At 47.6% G+C, this 15,732-nt stretch overlaps 1 protein-coding gene across 1 annotated transcript in view; it reads right to left on the reverse strand.

Moving 5' to 3' along the window:
* Nucleotides 1-11,929, reverse strand: part of INTS4 (integrator complex subunit 4) — a gene marked incomplete at its 5' end in the record, with an annotated part of 35,810 nt that extends 23,881 nt beyond the window's left edge. The window contains 10 exons of the mRNA XM_084259957.1: nt 809-983; nt 2,628-2,699; nt 3,640-3,760; nt 3,999-4,087; nt 5,052-5,102; nt 7,313-7,498; nt 7,704-7,810; nt 8,858-8,975; nt 10,989-11,183; nt 11,876-11,929. Coding sequence (XP_084116083.1) covers nt 809-983; nt 2,628-2,699; nt 3,640-3,760; nt 3,999-4,087; nt 5,052-5,102; nt 7,313-7,498; nt 7,704-7,810; nt 8,858-8,975; nt 10,989-11,183; nt 11,876-11,929 — 1,168 coding nt within the window. The remainder of the gene's footprint in view (nt 1-808; nt 984-2,627; nt 2,700-3,639; nt 3,761-3,998; nt 4,088-5,051; nt 5,103-7,312; nt 7,499-7,703; nt 7,811-8,857; nt 8,976-10,988; nt 11,184-11,875) is intronic.
* Between the last annotated feature and the right edge of the window lie 3,803 nt (nt 11,930-15,732).

Genomic DNA, 15,732 nt, shown 5'->3' on the forward strand with positions numbered 1-15,732 from the left:
AGGACTCGCTCCAACAGTTCACTATCCATCTTTTCCTGGGGACCCCCGAGTTGGAGGCAGTGCTGCAGGGGGGTCTCCCCAGAGTGGAACAGAGGGGCAAAATCCCCTTTTCCCAGAACTGCTGGCCCTGCTGGTTTTGATGCAGCCCAGGACACAGTTGGCTTTCTGTGCTGCACATTGCCAGGTCATGCTGTGCTTCTCACCCACCAACACCCCCAAGTCCTCCTCGTCAGGGCTGCTCTTGATGCAGGTTTGTCTCCACTAGTTCTAACCCATGTTTGGATGGAAGCTGCTAGGGTTACAAAATGAATCATTACTGAACTGGATGAGCACAGGATCCTTGCAGTGTCATGTTCTCAACAACAAGTTTCATAAATTTAAACTCTCCTTCCTGCAGAGAAGACTCCAATTTCAAACAGCAGCAACTCATCTTGCCAATTTAGAGCCACAACCAACTATTAAATTTAAGTCAGTAAAACAAATAATCCCAGGGGGTTTCTGCATAACATAAGGAACCACTTCCTACCAGGTATTTTACTGAAACTCTACTGTTTGTAGGCAGTTTGGTTTCAGCTACTCGATGGAACATTTCTAGCCAAACTTCTGTGCAACACTGCAGCATCTTCAAAACAACTGACTTAAGAGATCACCGTGGAATAAAACCCAGCACCCTGAAGTCCACAAATATTGAAGTCCACAAACAATAACCAAATGATCTATTTTGTCCAAAAATATATCCCCCACACCAAGGTTCATTAGCCAGCACACATCATCTCCTTTAGTCATCCCATAGTAAGTTAACACCTACCATACATCTCATCTTCCAGGCCATGAACAAAGGCTCCACAAGCTCCCGATTCAATCAAGTTGACAGCACCTGTATCAATTTCTTCTTTGGGAGCATCATCTCCCCACTTTCTGCCACTTGAAAACTCCCCAGAGCTGTAGAGTTCTTTGGCTCGTTCATGTGCCGTGCGCTTCCTCTGTCCAAACAAGTTTTCCAGTTACAATATAGTAAACTTGGAAGATGAACAAAATATTAAATTGGGCTTTATTGGGTTTGAAAATAGATGTAGCTAGAGGCTTAGACATTGATAGGCACATGCAAATAAAACCACCTCTTCCATGGATATTTCTTTGTACTTTTGATGCTCGAGAGGATAGTCATAGAATCACACTGGTCTGGGTTGGAAGGGACCCCAAGGATCACAGAGCTCCAACACCCCTGCCACAGGCAGGGACACCAACCTCCAGGCCTGGAGCTACACAAGGTTGCTCAGGGCCCCATCCAACCTGGCCTTGAACACCCCCAGGGATGGGGCACCCACTACCTCTCCAGGCAGCCTGTTCCAGCACCTCACCACTCTCTCTGTAAAGAACTTCCCTCTAATATCTCATCTAAACCTCCCTCCTTCAGCTTCACTCCATCCCCCTTGTTCTACCATTGTCAAATTGATTTCCCTCCTGTTTCTCTGCTCCCTTCAGGGACTGGAAGGCTGCAATGAGGTCCCCCTGCAGCCTTCTCTTCTCCAGGCTGAACAATCCCAGCTCCCTCAGCCTCTCTCTGTAGCAGAGGTGCTCCAGCCCTCTGATCAGAAATGACCTCTCAACATCAGGCACTGCTCCAGGCCACATCTGCTGGCCCAGGTCCTCCTCACAAGAGGAGGAAGTTGAGGAGCAGCACGTTTCATTGCAGACTTCCACAGCCACATACCCACCACTCAGCAGTGGGGCAGGTAGGGAAGCCTTCCCGTAACCCTGCAGGCCCCCCCCCCAGCCCACCTAATACATTTCAACATCCGTTATGAGAACAGCCAAAGTGGGCCAGAGCAAAAGCTCATCTAGTTAAATACCCAACAACTGATCCCCAAAACCCAGGTGCTGTATCACTTTGCAGTTGGACTCGTTAAACTGGAACTAAACCCTTTAATGACTGTCGATACTTCACAGCGTTCAGCAACGCGTAAAATGGGATATTCCCTCAGCCTGCTTGCTAATCCAGCTCCTTTCCCTCCCCACACACCATAAACAAAGCTGTGCAGCACTTTCCTTAATGGATTTCCCAAAGAAGCCCAAAAAATTAGCAGCTCTACTTTCATTATTCTTTTGAGGACAGAAAAGCTGAAGAGAACACCACAAATGTGCTTAAGGAATGAATTTCACTGAATAGTTGTGTGTGTAGGGCTCAGGAGTGCCATCCCCTAGCTATTCCCAGCCTCCAGCTACTCCAAACCTTCAGCTACTCCTTACTCTCTTGAAATCTCTAAGGTCTACTGGTCAGATCTTGCAGGATGTTACCATGAGCTTGCTCCTAAAGCTCAGATGCATTCTTTCCACACACATTAGATAAAGCTTTTAGCAAAAAGGCTGCCATAGGAACACAAACATTTACCTTTCATCTGTAAAGCCTGCATAGCCTAGAGCTGTTCATTACATGCTTGGCTAATGGAATCTGAAACTGGCAATTGCTTCATTGACTTTCATCTAAAAGAAAACCTGTCATCAGCAATTAACTCTCAGTAGCCCCGAGGCAAGGACATGGTAACCAAACCCACCAACATTAACATACCTGCTGTGCAATTTTAGTACACTACACACAGTAATAACAAACCCCAACATTTACATACCCTCAGATCTGACATGAGCTTCTTGTCGAGGGTCTGCTCTAAGAAATGGGAGCTGACTTGCTGCATCGAACCCTAAGGAAAAAAAGAAACAAAAGGAAGAAACAGGATTATTCTAAATTACACCATATAGTTTCCTGATTTATCCAAACACAGCGTCTAATCTTACCCACTCATTACAGGGATCTCCTGGAGAGAGTGCAGTGGAGGGCTACAAAGATGATTAAGGGCCTGGAGCATCTCCCCTATGAGTGAAGGCTGAAAGAACTGGGGCTGTTCAGCCTTGAGAAAAGAAGCCTGAGCGGGGATCTATCAATGGTTATCAATATCTGAAGGGTGGGACACAGGGGGAAATGGCCAGCCTCTTCTCAGTGGGCTGTGGGGACAGGACAAGGGGCGATGGCCTCAAGTTGGAGCACAGGGAGTTCCACACCAACATGTGGAAGAACTTTTTCAGAATGAGGGTGAGGGAGCCGTGGGACAGGCTGCCCAGGGGGGTGTGGAGTCTCCTTCTCTGCAGATATTCCAGCCCCGTCTGGATGCCGACCTGTGCAACCTGTCCTAGGGACCCTGCTTTGGCAGGGGGGTTGGACCCCATGAGCTCTGGAAGTCCCTTCCAACCCCTACAATTCTGTGAATTCTAATAGCTTTATACACTGCTTGACACTACCACCTGTCAGTGTCTAAAGAGGTTTACTCAAGACAGTCAGAACATCTTATTTTCCCACTGAGGTTAAGATGGTCTTTCTTGAGTCCAGGTGGTTTACATATCCTGTGCTGGAGAAGTAAGGGGAAGGAATTACCCCAAGTAGATACCCAACCCTGTCTACTCTCAAGGAAAGAATCACTGCAGAGCTCAGATGAGAGATTTCCTCAACCTCTCATTTCTTCCTTCTCAGAATTTTGGTAGAAATTTCCCTACAGAGACCTTAAACATCCTCCCATTTGTTTTCAAATACACATGAAAAGTAAAGATGACGTGCTTTAAGACAGAGGAGGAGAGAATCTAACTTACCAATAACTTGGCAGCTTGTACTCTAACAACCCAGGAACCATCACTAACCATATGACAAATTTTTCCAAATGCATCATCAACCAAGCGAATTTCTTCATTAGAAGAAGGAATGGGGACGATGCTAAGGAAGAGAAACAGATATCAGCATGCTGATAGATGGCATCAGGCAAGAAACAACTACACTGCATTTCTATCAATTCACAATAAATACTAAGAACCTTTAACTGGATCAGTGCATCTTACCAGGTATCAGCAATTTGTACACTAACAGCTATTCCCAAGACTTACCAGCACAAAACTCTGGGAATTAGGATGATTACTATGCCAATACTTTGAGTCACTTTGCATACAGGACATACCTTTCAGGGTAAAGTTGACTGAGGACCCAGATTAGCTGAACTGCAGCGCTGCGCACTTGCTCGTAGTCATCTGCCAAGAGCTTGCAGGCCTGAAAGGAGATTCACGGTCCAGTGTACGCAAAACTCCTCCACCTGAGCTGTCGTTCACTTCCCACTGGGCAATTAGTATCCTCACCATGAATCAGTTAAGATAGTCTATAAAATTCAGTCTTCCCTTCTACTCTCTGGCTTGATTAGGTAGACTAGGACTAATAAAGCCAATCAGGCATGTGCTGTAAAACTCCAGAATCGCCTGTGCTGCACAAGCAGCACAAAGTGTGAACCTGAACCCTCCAAAGAACAAGGGGTTAAGACCTTGAGATCTCCAGGCAGCAGTGATAGTGACATAACACCTTGTTCTTCCCATGTGTGGCGGTTCAGTCCCAAACAGTGGGTGAGCACCACTCGCTGCTCACTCACTCCCAGAGGAGAAACAGACAGAGCCTCCCTGGCTATCCTGGGTTGGGATAAGGACAGTTTGCTGACAAAAACACCAGGAAAGGGGAAGAAAAACAGCCCCCCATGGCAAATTACACTCACACTTGGTGATAAAACAGAGTACCTTACCAGCCCAACACTAAGAGTACTGCATGTGAGGACTGCACTCGGACTGACCTGGAGGCACCCAGGAGCACCACTTGCCAACCAGCTCCTCTTACAGGGGAGTGATGTCAAGTGGTGGTGTGGAAAACAGACCAGGGTAATTCAGCTCATCCATGCTGGCTGCTTGGGGAGGCAAACTCTGGCCTGGCCAGAACCAGGACACCATGATTATCTCCTCCCATAAAAACATATATTCCAATCAGAAGATATGCTTTAGTGCATTTAAGCCCAATGAGATGTAAACCAGATTTTTATTTCCACTGCCATATAAGGAATATAAGGCAACCTAAGTGCAAAATACTCCACCCCCACTCAGTGCCCTCCTCCTCTCAAAGCATATTTGTCAGAGAATCTAAAATGCAAGATATGCAAACAAGCACAAAATAAATATAAATTAATACAAGGTTTTACCTGACTGTAAATAGCTTGCTGTAATTTTAATCCTCTCTCATGAAGCTGCAGCTACAGGAAAAAAAACACAGGGAAACATGACTACAGGTTTAAGTGACGCTGAGTGCTTTCACCACTGTCTTTTCTGCTTTGAGTAAGCTTAGCTGCTTGCATTTCTTGTTTAGTTTTACAATTAAAATACTTCATCATCTTGAGTTTAAGTATTTAAATAATAATATTGACTTGAGTATAATTTTTTAAACTTCACAGCCATTCATACTTCAACTGATTAGGAAAATACAATTTACATAAATACGCAGTCTGTCCCTTCTCTCAACCTTCAAACTCTTGTTTAGTGGTAGCCATACTCAACTGCTATTAAAATACACATGAGGTATCCAGAAGGTTCTGGTGAGATCTTATAGCGGCCTTCCAGTACCTGAAGGGGCTAGAGGAAAGGTGGGGAGGGACTTCTTAGAAGGGTTGGGAGTGATAGGACAAGGGGGAATGGTTTTAAATTGGAAGGGGGTAGATTTAGATTGGATATTAGGAAAACATTCTTCACTACAAGGGTGGTGAGGCCCTGGCACAGGTTCCCCAGGGAAGTGGTTGATGCCCCTCCCTGGAGGTGTCCAAGGCTGGGTTGGATGGGGCCTTGAGCAGCCTGGTCTGGTGAGAGGTGTCCTTGCCTACGGCAGGGGGTTGGAACTAGATGACCTTTATGGTCCCTTCCAACCCAAACCATTCTACTATTCTATGATCTTCAAAATAATTAGTTTACTACCACTCCTGAAACACAGACCCAAAAGGAGCATTCCCAGTGAATTCTCATCCTGCAAACATTTTCATTTACCAAACCAGAGGAACAGCAAAACCCATCCTTCTCAACACCGTTTCTATCTGGAGTAAAGTAGTATCATGAATGTGACGTATATGCAAAGGGATAATAACTGGTTGAATATTACCCACAAGAAAGGAAAGAGCTGTTTTTCTGTATGCACTTCTTCAAAGTAAAAGTTGCCAGTGACAAAATTAAAGGGGAAAACAAAGCCCCAAAGACCTCTCACAGCAGCAAGGAAAACCACGATCAAGAACCCTAGCAGTGGTGAGTGACCCGGAACTCAGGATTCTTCTGTTCCTCAAATGACAGAAGGACAATGGATTTCCTGCTGTAATTATAAATTCAAGGTCATAGATCTTGCTATGGATTTAGGTGAATGCCAATCTATGTGTCAAACAACTGTCCAAAGTGTACCAAAACCCTCAGATGGAAATGAAAAAGGATGAGTGCAGCCTCCAGGGGAGGGAAGTCCCAGGCAGATTCAAGGGCAATCCCATCTCCCCAAATGCATCTTGCTTCTTTCCTTGGAGTTTAACATCTTTAACTCAAACCCCTTTTTCACCATGAGGTTAGATGGGATGTTACTGTAAACTTTAATGGTAATGGAGGAACTTCTATATGCTCACAGAGAGAATTCTCAAGCACACAGCCTTTGCTGGCATTTCTGTAAAGCTAAAAGCTTCAGAAAGGTCCTTATGCTCCAACTGGCACATGAGTTAACCTCATCACCAGTGAACCTCTTAACCAGTTACAGAATGCTGATGAACATGACCACATGGCAAAATGTAAATGTTGTTCAAAAACAAACAGACAAAATTAATTTTGGACTTATCACACAGGTTTCTGACCTTAATGGTTGGATTTGATGATCTTACTGGTCAGAGCCCTGGGACAGGCTGCCCAGAGAGGTTGTGGAGTCTCCTTCTCTGGAGACATTCAAACCCCACCTGGACGTGTTCCTGTGTGATTTAGTCTGGGTGATCCTGCTCTGGCAGGGGGGTTGGACTAGATGATCTTTTGAGGTCCCTTCCAACTCCTAACGTTCTGGGGTTCTGTGATTTTCCAACCAAAATGATTCTGATTCGTCCTACACAGCTTCCTGTTGTGCACTGGAGAACCAGCAGCTTATTGTAGTTGAGGTAACTGACACTGAACTGAGAAATAGTTTTCTCACTAAATTTAAGAGCCTACATACATCCAAAAAAGGCAATTAAAAAAGCTTCTTCAGCTATAGCTGAACAGAAATGGTTACAAGTTACTAAAATGCCCCCCAAGATCTCACATTACTCTAATATTTCAATCCCTCACTTATTTTTCCAGGTAATTTTGATACACTAAATAGACTTTTACTAAGTTAATTAAATAACCTCTAATCCAAAGCCCTTTGGATTAGTTTGCAACCCTTTCCCAGCTCCCTCCCCAAGCAATTTATTCCCCTTACCATGGCTTTTATAGCTGCAGTCCTAACACGAGGGTCCTGGTCGTTAAAATGATCTCCTATTATCTTCTGGACATCTTTGGCAGCTTGGCTTTCAGCTTCTTTTGCAACACCTTTTTCCACTGGTCCAAGACAGCCAATTAACTGCAGACATTTATTTCTTACACCATGGGAAGAATCTGTCAGATGCTGGAGAATGGAAGAGAAGAAAGGAGGTAAGTGGATTCTTAATCATCTTTCACCCCTTCAAAACAGTGGGTCCTACCAAGATTCCCAGCAGTTAAAAATGTTTGCACCCTAACAGCTTGTTTTGGAAAAGTGAATCATTTTGATACTGACTGCATAATTTTTTATGCAGTGATAAAAGGTTCCTGCCCCAGAGAGGCCAACTCACCTTGCAAGCTACCTCTACCAGTCTCATCCTGACAGATGGATTCTCTGTGAGCTTCGTGCCAATCACCAACAGGGTGTCCAGCAGCTGAGCAAGGACTTGATGAGACTCTGCAAAAGAAGATGGTGAAAAGCTATGTACCTCTTTACTGAGCTCCTCACCAGCTACAGAATCAGACTCATTCAGGCTGCAAGGTTCTCCTGAAGCCTTCTCCTTTCAAAGGCCAGAACAAGCTCAGTTCTTTCAGCTTGTCCCTCCACATCACATAATCCAGCGCCCAACCACCTCAGTGTCCATCTGCAGAACTCACTCTGTCTTATCAACACTTACCTGGCACTGATCTACACTGCACTGGGGTGGCCTCACCTCCAGTCCTGGGGCAGGTTCGGGTGCCACAGGACAAGAGGGACACAGAACACTTGGAGAGTGTCCAGATGAGGGCAGTGAAGATGGGGAAGGGTCTGGAGGGGAAGGCTTACAAGGAGAGGCTGAAGTTTGTTCACCCTGTAGAAGAGGAGGCTGAAGGGAGACCTCATAGGGGTCTGTGGCTTCCTGCTGAGCAGGAGTGAAGGGGCAGAAGCTGATGTCCTCTCTTGGGGATCACAGATAGAACCCCAGGGAACAGTGTGAAGCGGTGCCAGGGGAGGTTTAGGCTGGGTATTAGGGAGAGATTCTGTACTGAGAGGGGGGTCAGGCACTGACACAGGCTTCCCAGGGGAGAGGTCACAGCCCCGAGCTGGGCTGAGGTCAAGAAGCATCTGGACGATGAGCTCAGTGCCCTGCTCTGACTTGTCTGGTCCTGTGTGGAGCCAGGAGTTGGACTCAATGGGCCTTATGGGTCCCTTCCAGCTCAGGAGATTCTGTGAGTCTGTGGTGAGCCCATAAACAGGACAGCCTGTATTTTACTGTCTGTTACAAACACAACACTAATGAACTAATGCCTTCTTGCATTAGATCTGATGAGGTGGCCTGCAACATGCCAAGAAAAAAACCCCTCCTCTTCAAAGAAGATTCCACTTTAAGCCAGACTGTCCTCTAGAACGGAGAACATCAGAAGCAACAGCTCTCACACTGAGATGCAAAAGCAAACTCTAAATGCTTAAAAGACAACGTGATTCTGCCTTGATGTCAAGCACTGCCTGAAAAACCAGACTTACTCTCATTTTGAAGCGTGTTAATGGCATCATCCATAATACAGTCTGGGGAAAATCCTGCTGTCTTCGATAACAAGCCCAGCAAGGAAGCAATCTTCAGTCTCACAGAGGCATCATTCTCCTGGAAGGGAGCAGCAGACACCCTCATTCGTTTTCCAGTTTGAAGAGCATGAAACACTACACACAGGCAGGACCTGTATCTAATCCAGCACAATTTTACTGTCAGGCTACTTCCCTCTCCATACACCCACAGCACACCCCACAGAAAACCAACCACACTAGAATGCTTACGTAGCAGCTTCCAGGACATTTCAGAATGACTCCTTTACTCATAATTCCTCAAAATTACTTCCACGTTGTTTGAAAAGATGAAGTTTAAATTATCAGGTTTAAAAGATGCCAGAAAAGTCACTACTGATGTTAATAAATTCGCAAGTTTTTAATGAACAAATGGGAAAATTCAAGGTGATGGCTGGAGACTGATGGTCTCTTGACCTCTCCTGAGTAGCAGGATCCATGGGCTACAGAAAACAACCGCTTCTCTTACTTAAGAGACAGCCAAAGCTGTCACAGGTGATAATTAAATAAATAAGCATCATAAATTAGGATGTATTTTAAATGAATTTTAAAAGGTCATGCTTTTTAGGGTTCATACTGGAAGCTCCCTCATCACATTGCTGAGGATATCCAATACAGGGTAAAAAGACCAGAAGAAGTCTGGATTTCATACTTAGATCTTTCTGAGCAGTTGTGCAACACTGAACACAAAGGTATGGAGATGTTACGGCTACAAATATCTCACCTTTCACCAGGTGCCAAAATATTACACTTAGAAGTCTGAAATCTTTCAACAGTGTTTGGGGGAGACTGTTCCATGTCACACACACCCCTAGGGACACCTTACTTTTTCACAGTGAGGGTGAGGGAGCCCTGGGACAGGCTGCCCAGTGGGGTGTGGGGTCTCCTTCTCTGGAGATATTCCAGCCCCATCTGGATGCCGACCTGTGTGACCTGCCCTAGGGAGCTGCTTTGGCAGGGGGGTTGGACCTGATGGGCTCTGGAGGTCCCTTCCAACCTGCGAGTCTGTGACTGGTGATACCCGTAGGAGGAATCTCTTTCTTCACTGCGCTGAGATGCGTGTTCTCTTTTCAGGGCCAGAATCAGATGTGTGAACAACAGTTACTGTCACTGGACTGCTCAAAGCAGGCTGAGCAGATTTCCACAGTGTGTGTTCACTTAGCACTACTTTAATAAAAGGACAACCCTCTCCAGGAGTACAGATGAATCATTGATTTCTGAAGGGACACTTACAGAGGTGCTTTTAAAAGGCTCCTGAATACACCTACAACATTTTCACTACCAAGCTACAAGCAGCCTCCCACCCTGAAAGCATTTTCTCCCTCCTAACTGTGAGCAGGAATCACAGAATGTTGGGAGTTGGAAGGGACCTCGAAAGATAATCTAGGGCAAAATATCATCTACAGACTAAGAGAGTTGGGCTTGTTCAGCCTGGAGAAGAAAAGGTGCCAGGGGGACTTTATAGCTGCCTTCCAGTCCCTGAAAGGTACCTGTGGGAAAGCTGGGGAAGAACTGTTCCCAAGGGCATGGAGTGATAGGATGAGGGGTGATGGTTTGAACTAGAAAAGGGGAGATTTAGGTTGGGTATTAGGAAAAAGTTCTTCAATATGAGAGTGGTGGATCACTGGCACAGGTTGCCCAGAGAGGTGGTGGAGGCCCCATCCCTGGAGACATTCAAGGTCAGGCTTGATGGGGCTCTGAGCGACCTGATCTAGTGAAGATGTTCCTGCTTATTGCAGGGTAATAGCTAGCCTCTAAAGGTCCCTTCCAAACTAACACATCTCCCACCATCTCCAGGGATAATGAACCAACATCCTTATCACATGGGTTGCTTCATCAGCAAACCATCAGCAGAGAGACAAAGAAACACAATTAGGAATCACTCAAGTAAAGGACTACAGTCACTCACTCTCCTCACACATGGCTTTCAACAGCCCAGGCTGTCAGCAACTGGGTCAGGACCAGGGGGAACCTGGGACTCTCTGTTCCACACTCAACCCCCAGAAAACAAGACCAGAAGAATTCTGGAAGCACACTTGGCTGCCAGCTTCACCACCTTGTAATAATGCTCCAGCAGGATTCTGACAACCCCTTCCACGCTCTCCACTTCCACGGGCTTCCTGGCAAACTGGAGCAGGTACTGCAAGGCATCTGCGGGCGAGGTGGCTTTGCACAGGTCGACATGGAGCGCCGCTGACTTGCTGGGTTTGGTGAGCCGCAGCTTCTTAGAGGACAGGTCCTCATGCTGCTGCTGTGGGCAGAGAGGCATGGTTCCAAAAAAAGCAGGGCAAATCCTGACCCACTCCTTCCCTGAGCGAACACCGTCTCAACACAGAGCCTGAGGAAGCTCCTGCACCCTACAGCAGTCCCCAGCCTCTCCCTGATCTATCTTAGGAAGGAACACATCCCCAGCCCCCTGCAGCTGCTCCTCTCCTGCCCAGGTAGTGCCTATCCCCGGGAAACGCTGCCTCTTCCCCACCCAGCCTGGGGCACCTCCTGCTCCTTCCAAACTCAGGCAACCAACCCAGGGCAATCGCGACTCTTCCCATGCCCGCGAGCACGGAGCAAGCCCAACGACTCTGCCGTTCCCCCGTCCCGGCCTGGGGAAGCTGCGGCCAACCCACCGGCAGTGGCGGCTCTCCCCAGGTCCCTCCTCCCCCGCTCTGAGGGGAGCCCTCTCCCCGTCCCGCACGCACCCTGAGGCAGCCCCCTTCTTTCCAGGCAGCTCGGGCCTCTCTACACCCTGGGCCAACCTCCCTGGGTCCCTCCCCAGCCCCTCACAGGCGGCCCCCGCGGCCGGCGGCCCCCCGAGCTCGGCCCCGGGCTAGGCCGGCGGCTTCCCCCACAGCCCCGCCGCACCCACCGGTGCCTTCCGCCGCACGGCGGGAGCTCAGAGCTGCCCCCTCCCTCCCCACTCGGGCCGGGCCGGTGGCGGTGCGCTACCTGGACCACTTTGGTGAACTCCTCGTACACCCGCTTCTTCAAGTGCGCCGCCATGGCCGCCGCCTGACCCTTCGCGGCCGCCGTACGGAGAAACCCGGAAGAGAAACCACAGAGCCGCCTGCGGGGAGGTGCTAGAAAGAGCGTCTCTCTACCCGGCTGGGCGGTGCTCTCTATGGTGAGGCAGCCTGGCCCCGCCAAGCGTGTGGGGAGGGGGGAGGAGCGGGCTCTCGTTGCCATGGGAACGCGGCCTGCTATGGCGGCTGCGGCCGGGCCCCCCCACGGCGGAGGCAGGGCGGGGCATCAGCCTTGTCAGCGCCGCTGTGTCCCCGGAATCACCCACCAGCTTCGCCAGAATTCGATGTTAGGCCATAGAAAGCGTGAAATGTAAATAAGGTCACAGAATCACACAATGACTGGGTGGGAAAAGAGCTTTAAGATCATCAAGTCCAACCGTTCCTGTCCTGTGCTAAACCATATCCCTCAGTACCTCATCTATCCTTTTATTAAACACATCCAGGAATGGTGACTCAATCCCCTCCCTGGGCAGCCTGTTCCAGGCCCTGACAACTCTTTCAGGGAAGAACTTTTTCCCTCACATCTGAGCTGACCCTGCTCTGGTGCAGCTTGAGGCCATTTCCCCTTGTCCCATCTCCTGTCCCCTGGCTGAAGAGACCATCGCCCACCTCTCTACACCCTCCTGTCAGGTGTTGTAGGCGGTGATAAGGTGTCCCCTCAGCCTCCTCCAGGCTGAACACCCTCAGCTCCCTCAGCTGCTCCTCAGAGGATTTGCCCTCCAGCCCCTTCCCCAGCCTGGCTGCCCTTCTCTAGACACGCTCCAGGACATCAATGTCCTTCCTGCAGTGAGGAGCCCAGAACTGGACTCAGTACTTGAGGTGCAGCCTCACCAATGTCCAGTACAGGGGCACAATTGCCTTCCCAGACCTACTGACCACACTGTGTCTGACATAAGCCAGGATGCCATTGGCTTTCCTGGCCACCTGGGCACACTGCTGGCTCATGTTCAGTTGTCAGTCTCCCAACACCCCCAAGGTCCTTCTCTGCCAGGCAGCTTTCCAGACACACTTCCCCAAGCCTGCAGCGCTGCATGGGGTTGTTATGTCCCATGTGCAGGACTCTGCACTTGGCCTTGTTGAACCTCATCCCATTGGTCTCAACCCATCAGTCCAGCCTGTCTAGATCCTTCTGAAGAGCCTCAAGCAGATTGAAGCTTCCTCCCAGTTTAGTGTCATCCACAGATTTACTGAGGGAACATTCAATCCCTTCATCCAGGTCACTGATAAAGATGTTGAACAGGACTGGACCCAGATGACCTGATGTTTCCAGGCACGCTTAGCACAGTCTTCAAGCATATCTCTGAGGAGAGGGGAAGGATGCCCTGGCACAGAGCAGCCCCCTGACAGATCTGTCCTTAGATGATAGGGCACACAAGCAGCAGTTATGTCTGTGATGCTGTGCGGCTAGAAGTAGGAAGGGGCAGCCACAATTTTGTGGTGTCTTAGGAACAAAGTGAATCGGAAGGGGCTCAAAGGTCCAAAGGACAGCCAAGGAGGTGATCAAGGGGTTGGAGAACCTTCCCTGAGAGGAAAGACTGAAAGGGTCTGGTCTCTTCTCCCTCAGCGCACTGTTCCCTGTATTTTAAAGGTGTCTACAAAGGGGATGGTGACTCTTTTTTCACCCAGAGCCATGTGGAGAAGACAAGAGGCAACAGGTACAGGTTGCTCAGGGAGCAATATCAGAAATATTTTTTACAGTGAGAACTACCATTCAGTGGAACAGCTTCCCCAGGGACATGGTGGGGTCTACATCACTAGGGTATTTCAAGATGTGACGGGACAGGGTGGGGTGCTTCCTCATCTTATCTAGGCTGTTTCCCACCAAAGGCTGGACCTGATGATGCCTCAAGGTCCCTTCCAGCCTGGGCTATTCCCTAAGACCATCCTTGATACAACCATTACAATTCTAATGACAGCTGCCCTGTAGTCTTAGGAGTTTGGTTGGTTTGAGGTTTTAGCTACATTATAACCATTTTTTTTTTTTTACCTAATGCCTAATCTCAGTCTCCTTTGCTATGATTTAAGCCAGTTACCTCTTCTTCCACCTTTAGTAGATACAAAGAATCAACCAATCTCCCCCATAAAGTGGCCTTTTGGCTATTTGAAGGCCTCATTGGTATCCATTCTTCTAGGATAAGCTTGGTTAAGATCATAACCAAGAGAAGCTGTGGCTGCTCCTGGATCCCAGGCAGGGTTTAAGGCCAGGTTGGATGGGGCTTTGGGCACCCTGGTCTAGTGGAGGGTGTCCTGCCCATGGCACGGGTTTGGAACTAGATGGGCTTTGAGGTCCCTTCCAACCCAAACCATTCTGAGATTCTATAATAAATATAATCACAGACCCTATTTTCTAAACTTTTTTGCCTTCACAAACAGTGATTGTATCAATTCTTACCAAGGTTATAAATGCAAGAGGTCTCAAAGAGTCCCCTCACATCTACAGCAGAACTGCCCTGAGGTCAGTGGTGTGACCCCTGACTTTCCTTGGAGTGAAATCTAGGATAGGAATAGAGTGAGCACAAGCCTAAGTAAAGGATGGCACCAAGCTTAGTTAGCAATGATTCAAATCCATTAGCATAAAGACAAAACTTCAGGTCTTTAGAATTTGGGGATTTTGTGGGGAAGCTGTCAGTAAAGAAAGCACTTCTGTATCATTCAAAGAGCTTTTAAAAGGTAGTTATTTAGCGTCCAATAGATTATTGTCCTTTAGCTGGAAGGAATCCATGTTCCGAGAAATAAAGGAAATACAATAATAATCAAATTAGCCATTATGAATTTCAAAGCAATTAAAACAAAGCCAACAGCCACGTCCAGTATAAAAATAAACCTTCATATACCAAGATTTTTGAAACACAATGTAGGACCCAACTTGTACTCTGTAGAGGAGAATTTGCACCAAGGTTCCAGACTGTCAATTCAGTAGCGCTTCCTTCCCATCAAATTATGGTGGTTTTTCCCTATTCTTCCAGAAGCTTATATATTTATGGATAGTATCATAAGACTAATAAATGTCATAAGAGTAGGATTAAAATAATGTGGCCTGAGAGAGGACTGCGTGTCCTCAGATTATAAGCTCCTCCCATCCGCAATGGTATTTTTATTTTACATTGATCCTTGACCATAGCACTGGTTTTCCTTCAGAAAAAATAATAAATAACAGAATCACAGGATCGTAGGGGTTGGAAGGGACCCCCAGAGATCATTGGGTCCAACCCCCCTGCCAAAGCAGGGTCCCTAAGACAGGTTGCACAGGTCGGTGTCCAGATGGGTCTGGAATATCTCCAGAGAAGGAGACTCCACACCCCCCTGGGCAGCCTGTCCCAGGGCTCCCTCACCCTCACTGTGAAAAAGTTCTTCCATATATTGGTGTGGAATTTTCTGTGCTCCAACTTGAGGGCATAAAACAGCAATAAATACATTGGCAAGAGAGTAGGCTGCCTACTGGAGAGGAGAGAGTGAGGGGACACCAAAATCCTTCTTTTTAACCAAAGTTCTGGTATGGAGAACAGTGAGAAAATGAGCTTTTGCCTTATTTCTTTTTTTTTTAGGGATCTAAATTTAATTTGAGCATGTCTTAAGGCAGTTGTCAGGGTTTCTGTTGGCAATTGCACTTATGTGACCTGTTCCGATTTTACTGAGAGACCAATATCCACATGTCCATGAGAGAGATTTGGGATTACTTGTTTTTTCTTAGCTTGAGTTAGATTAGCTCAACCCTCAGACGTGGTTCTCTGAACTTATCTAAGAGTCAGCAACACTGAAAGAGTAAAGTTCCCTCTTCTAAAC

This window comes from Gallinula chloropus, assembly GCF_964237585.1.
Source record: "Gallinula chloropus genome assembly, chromosome: 1".
Lineage (NCBI taxonomy): Eukaryota > Metazoa > Chordata > Aves > Gruiformes > Rallidae > Gallinula > Gallinula chloropus.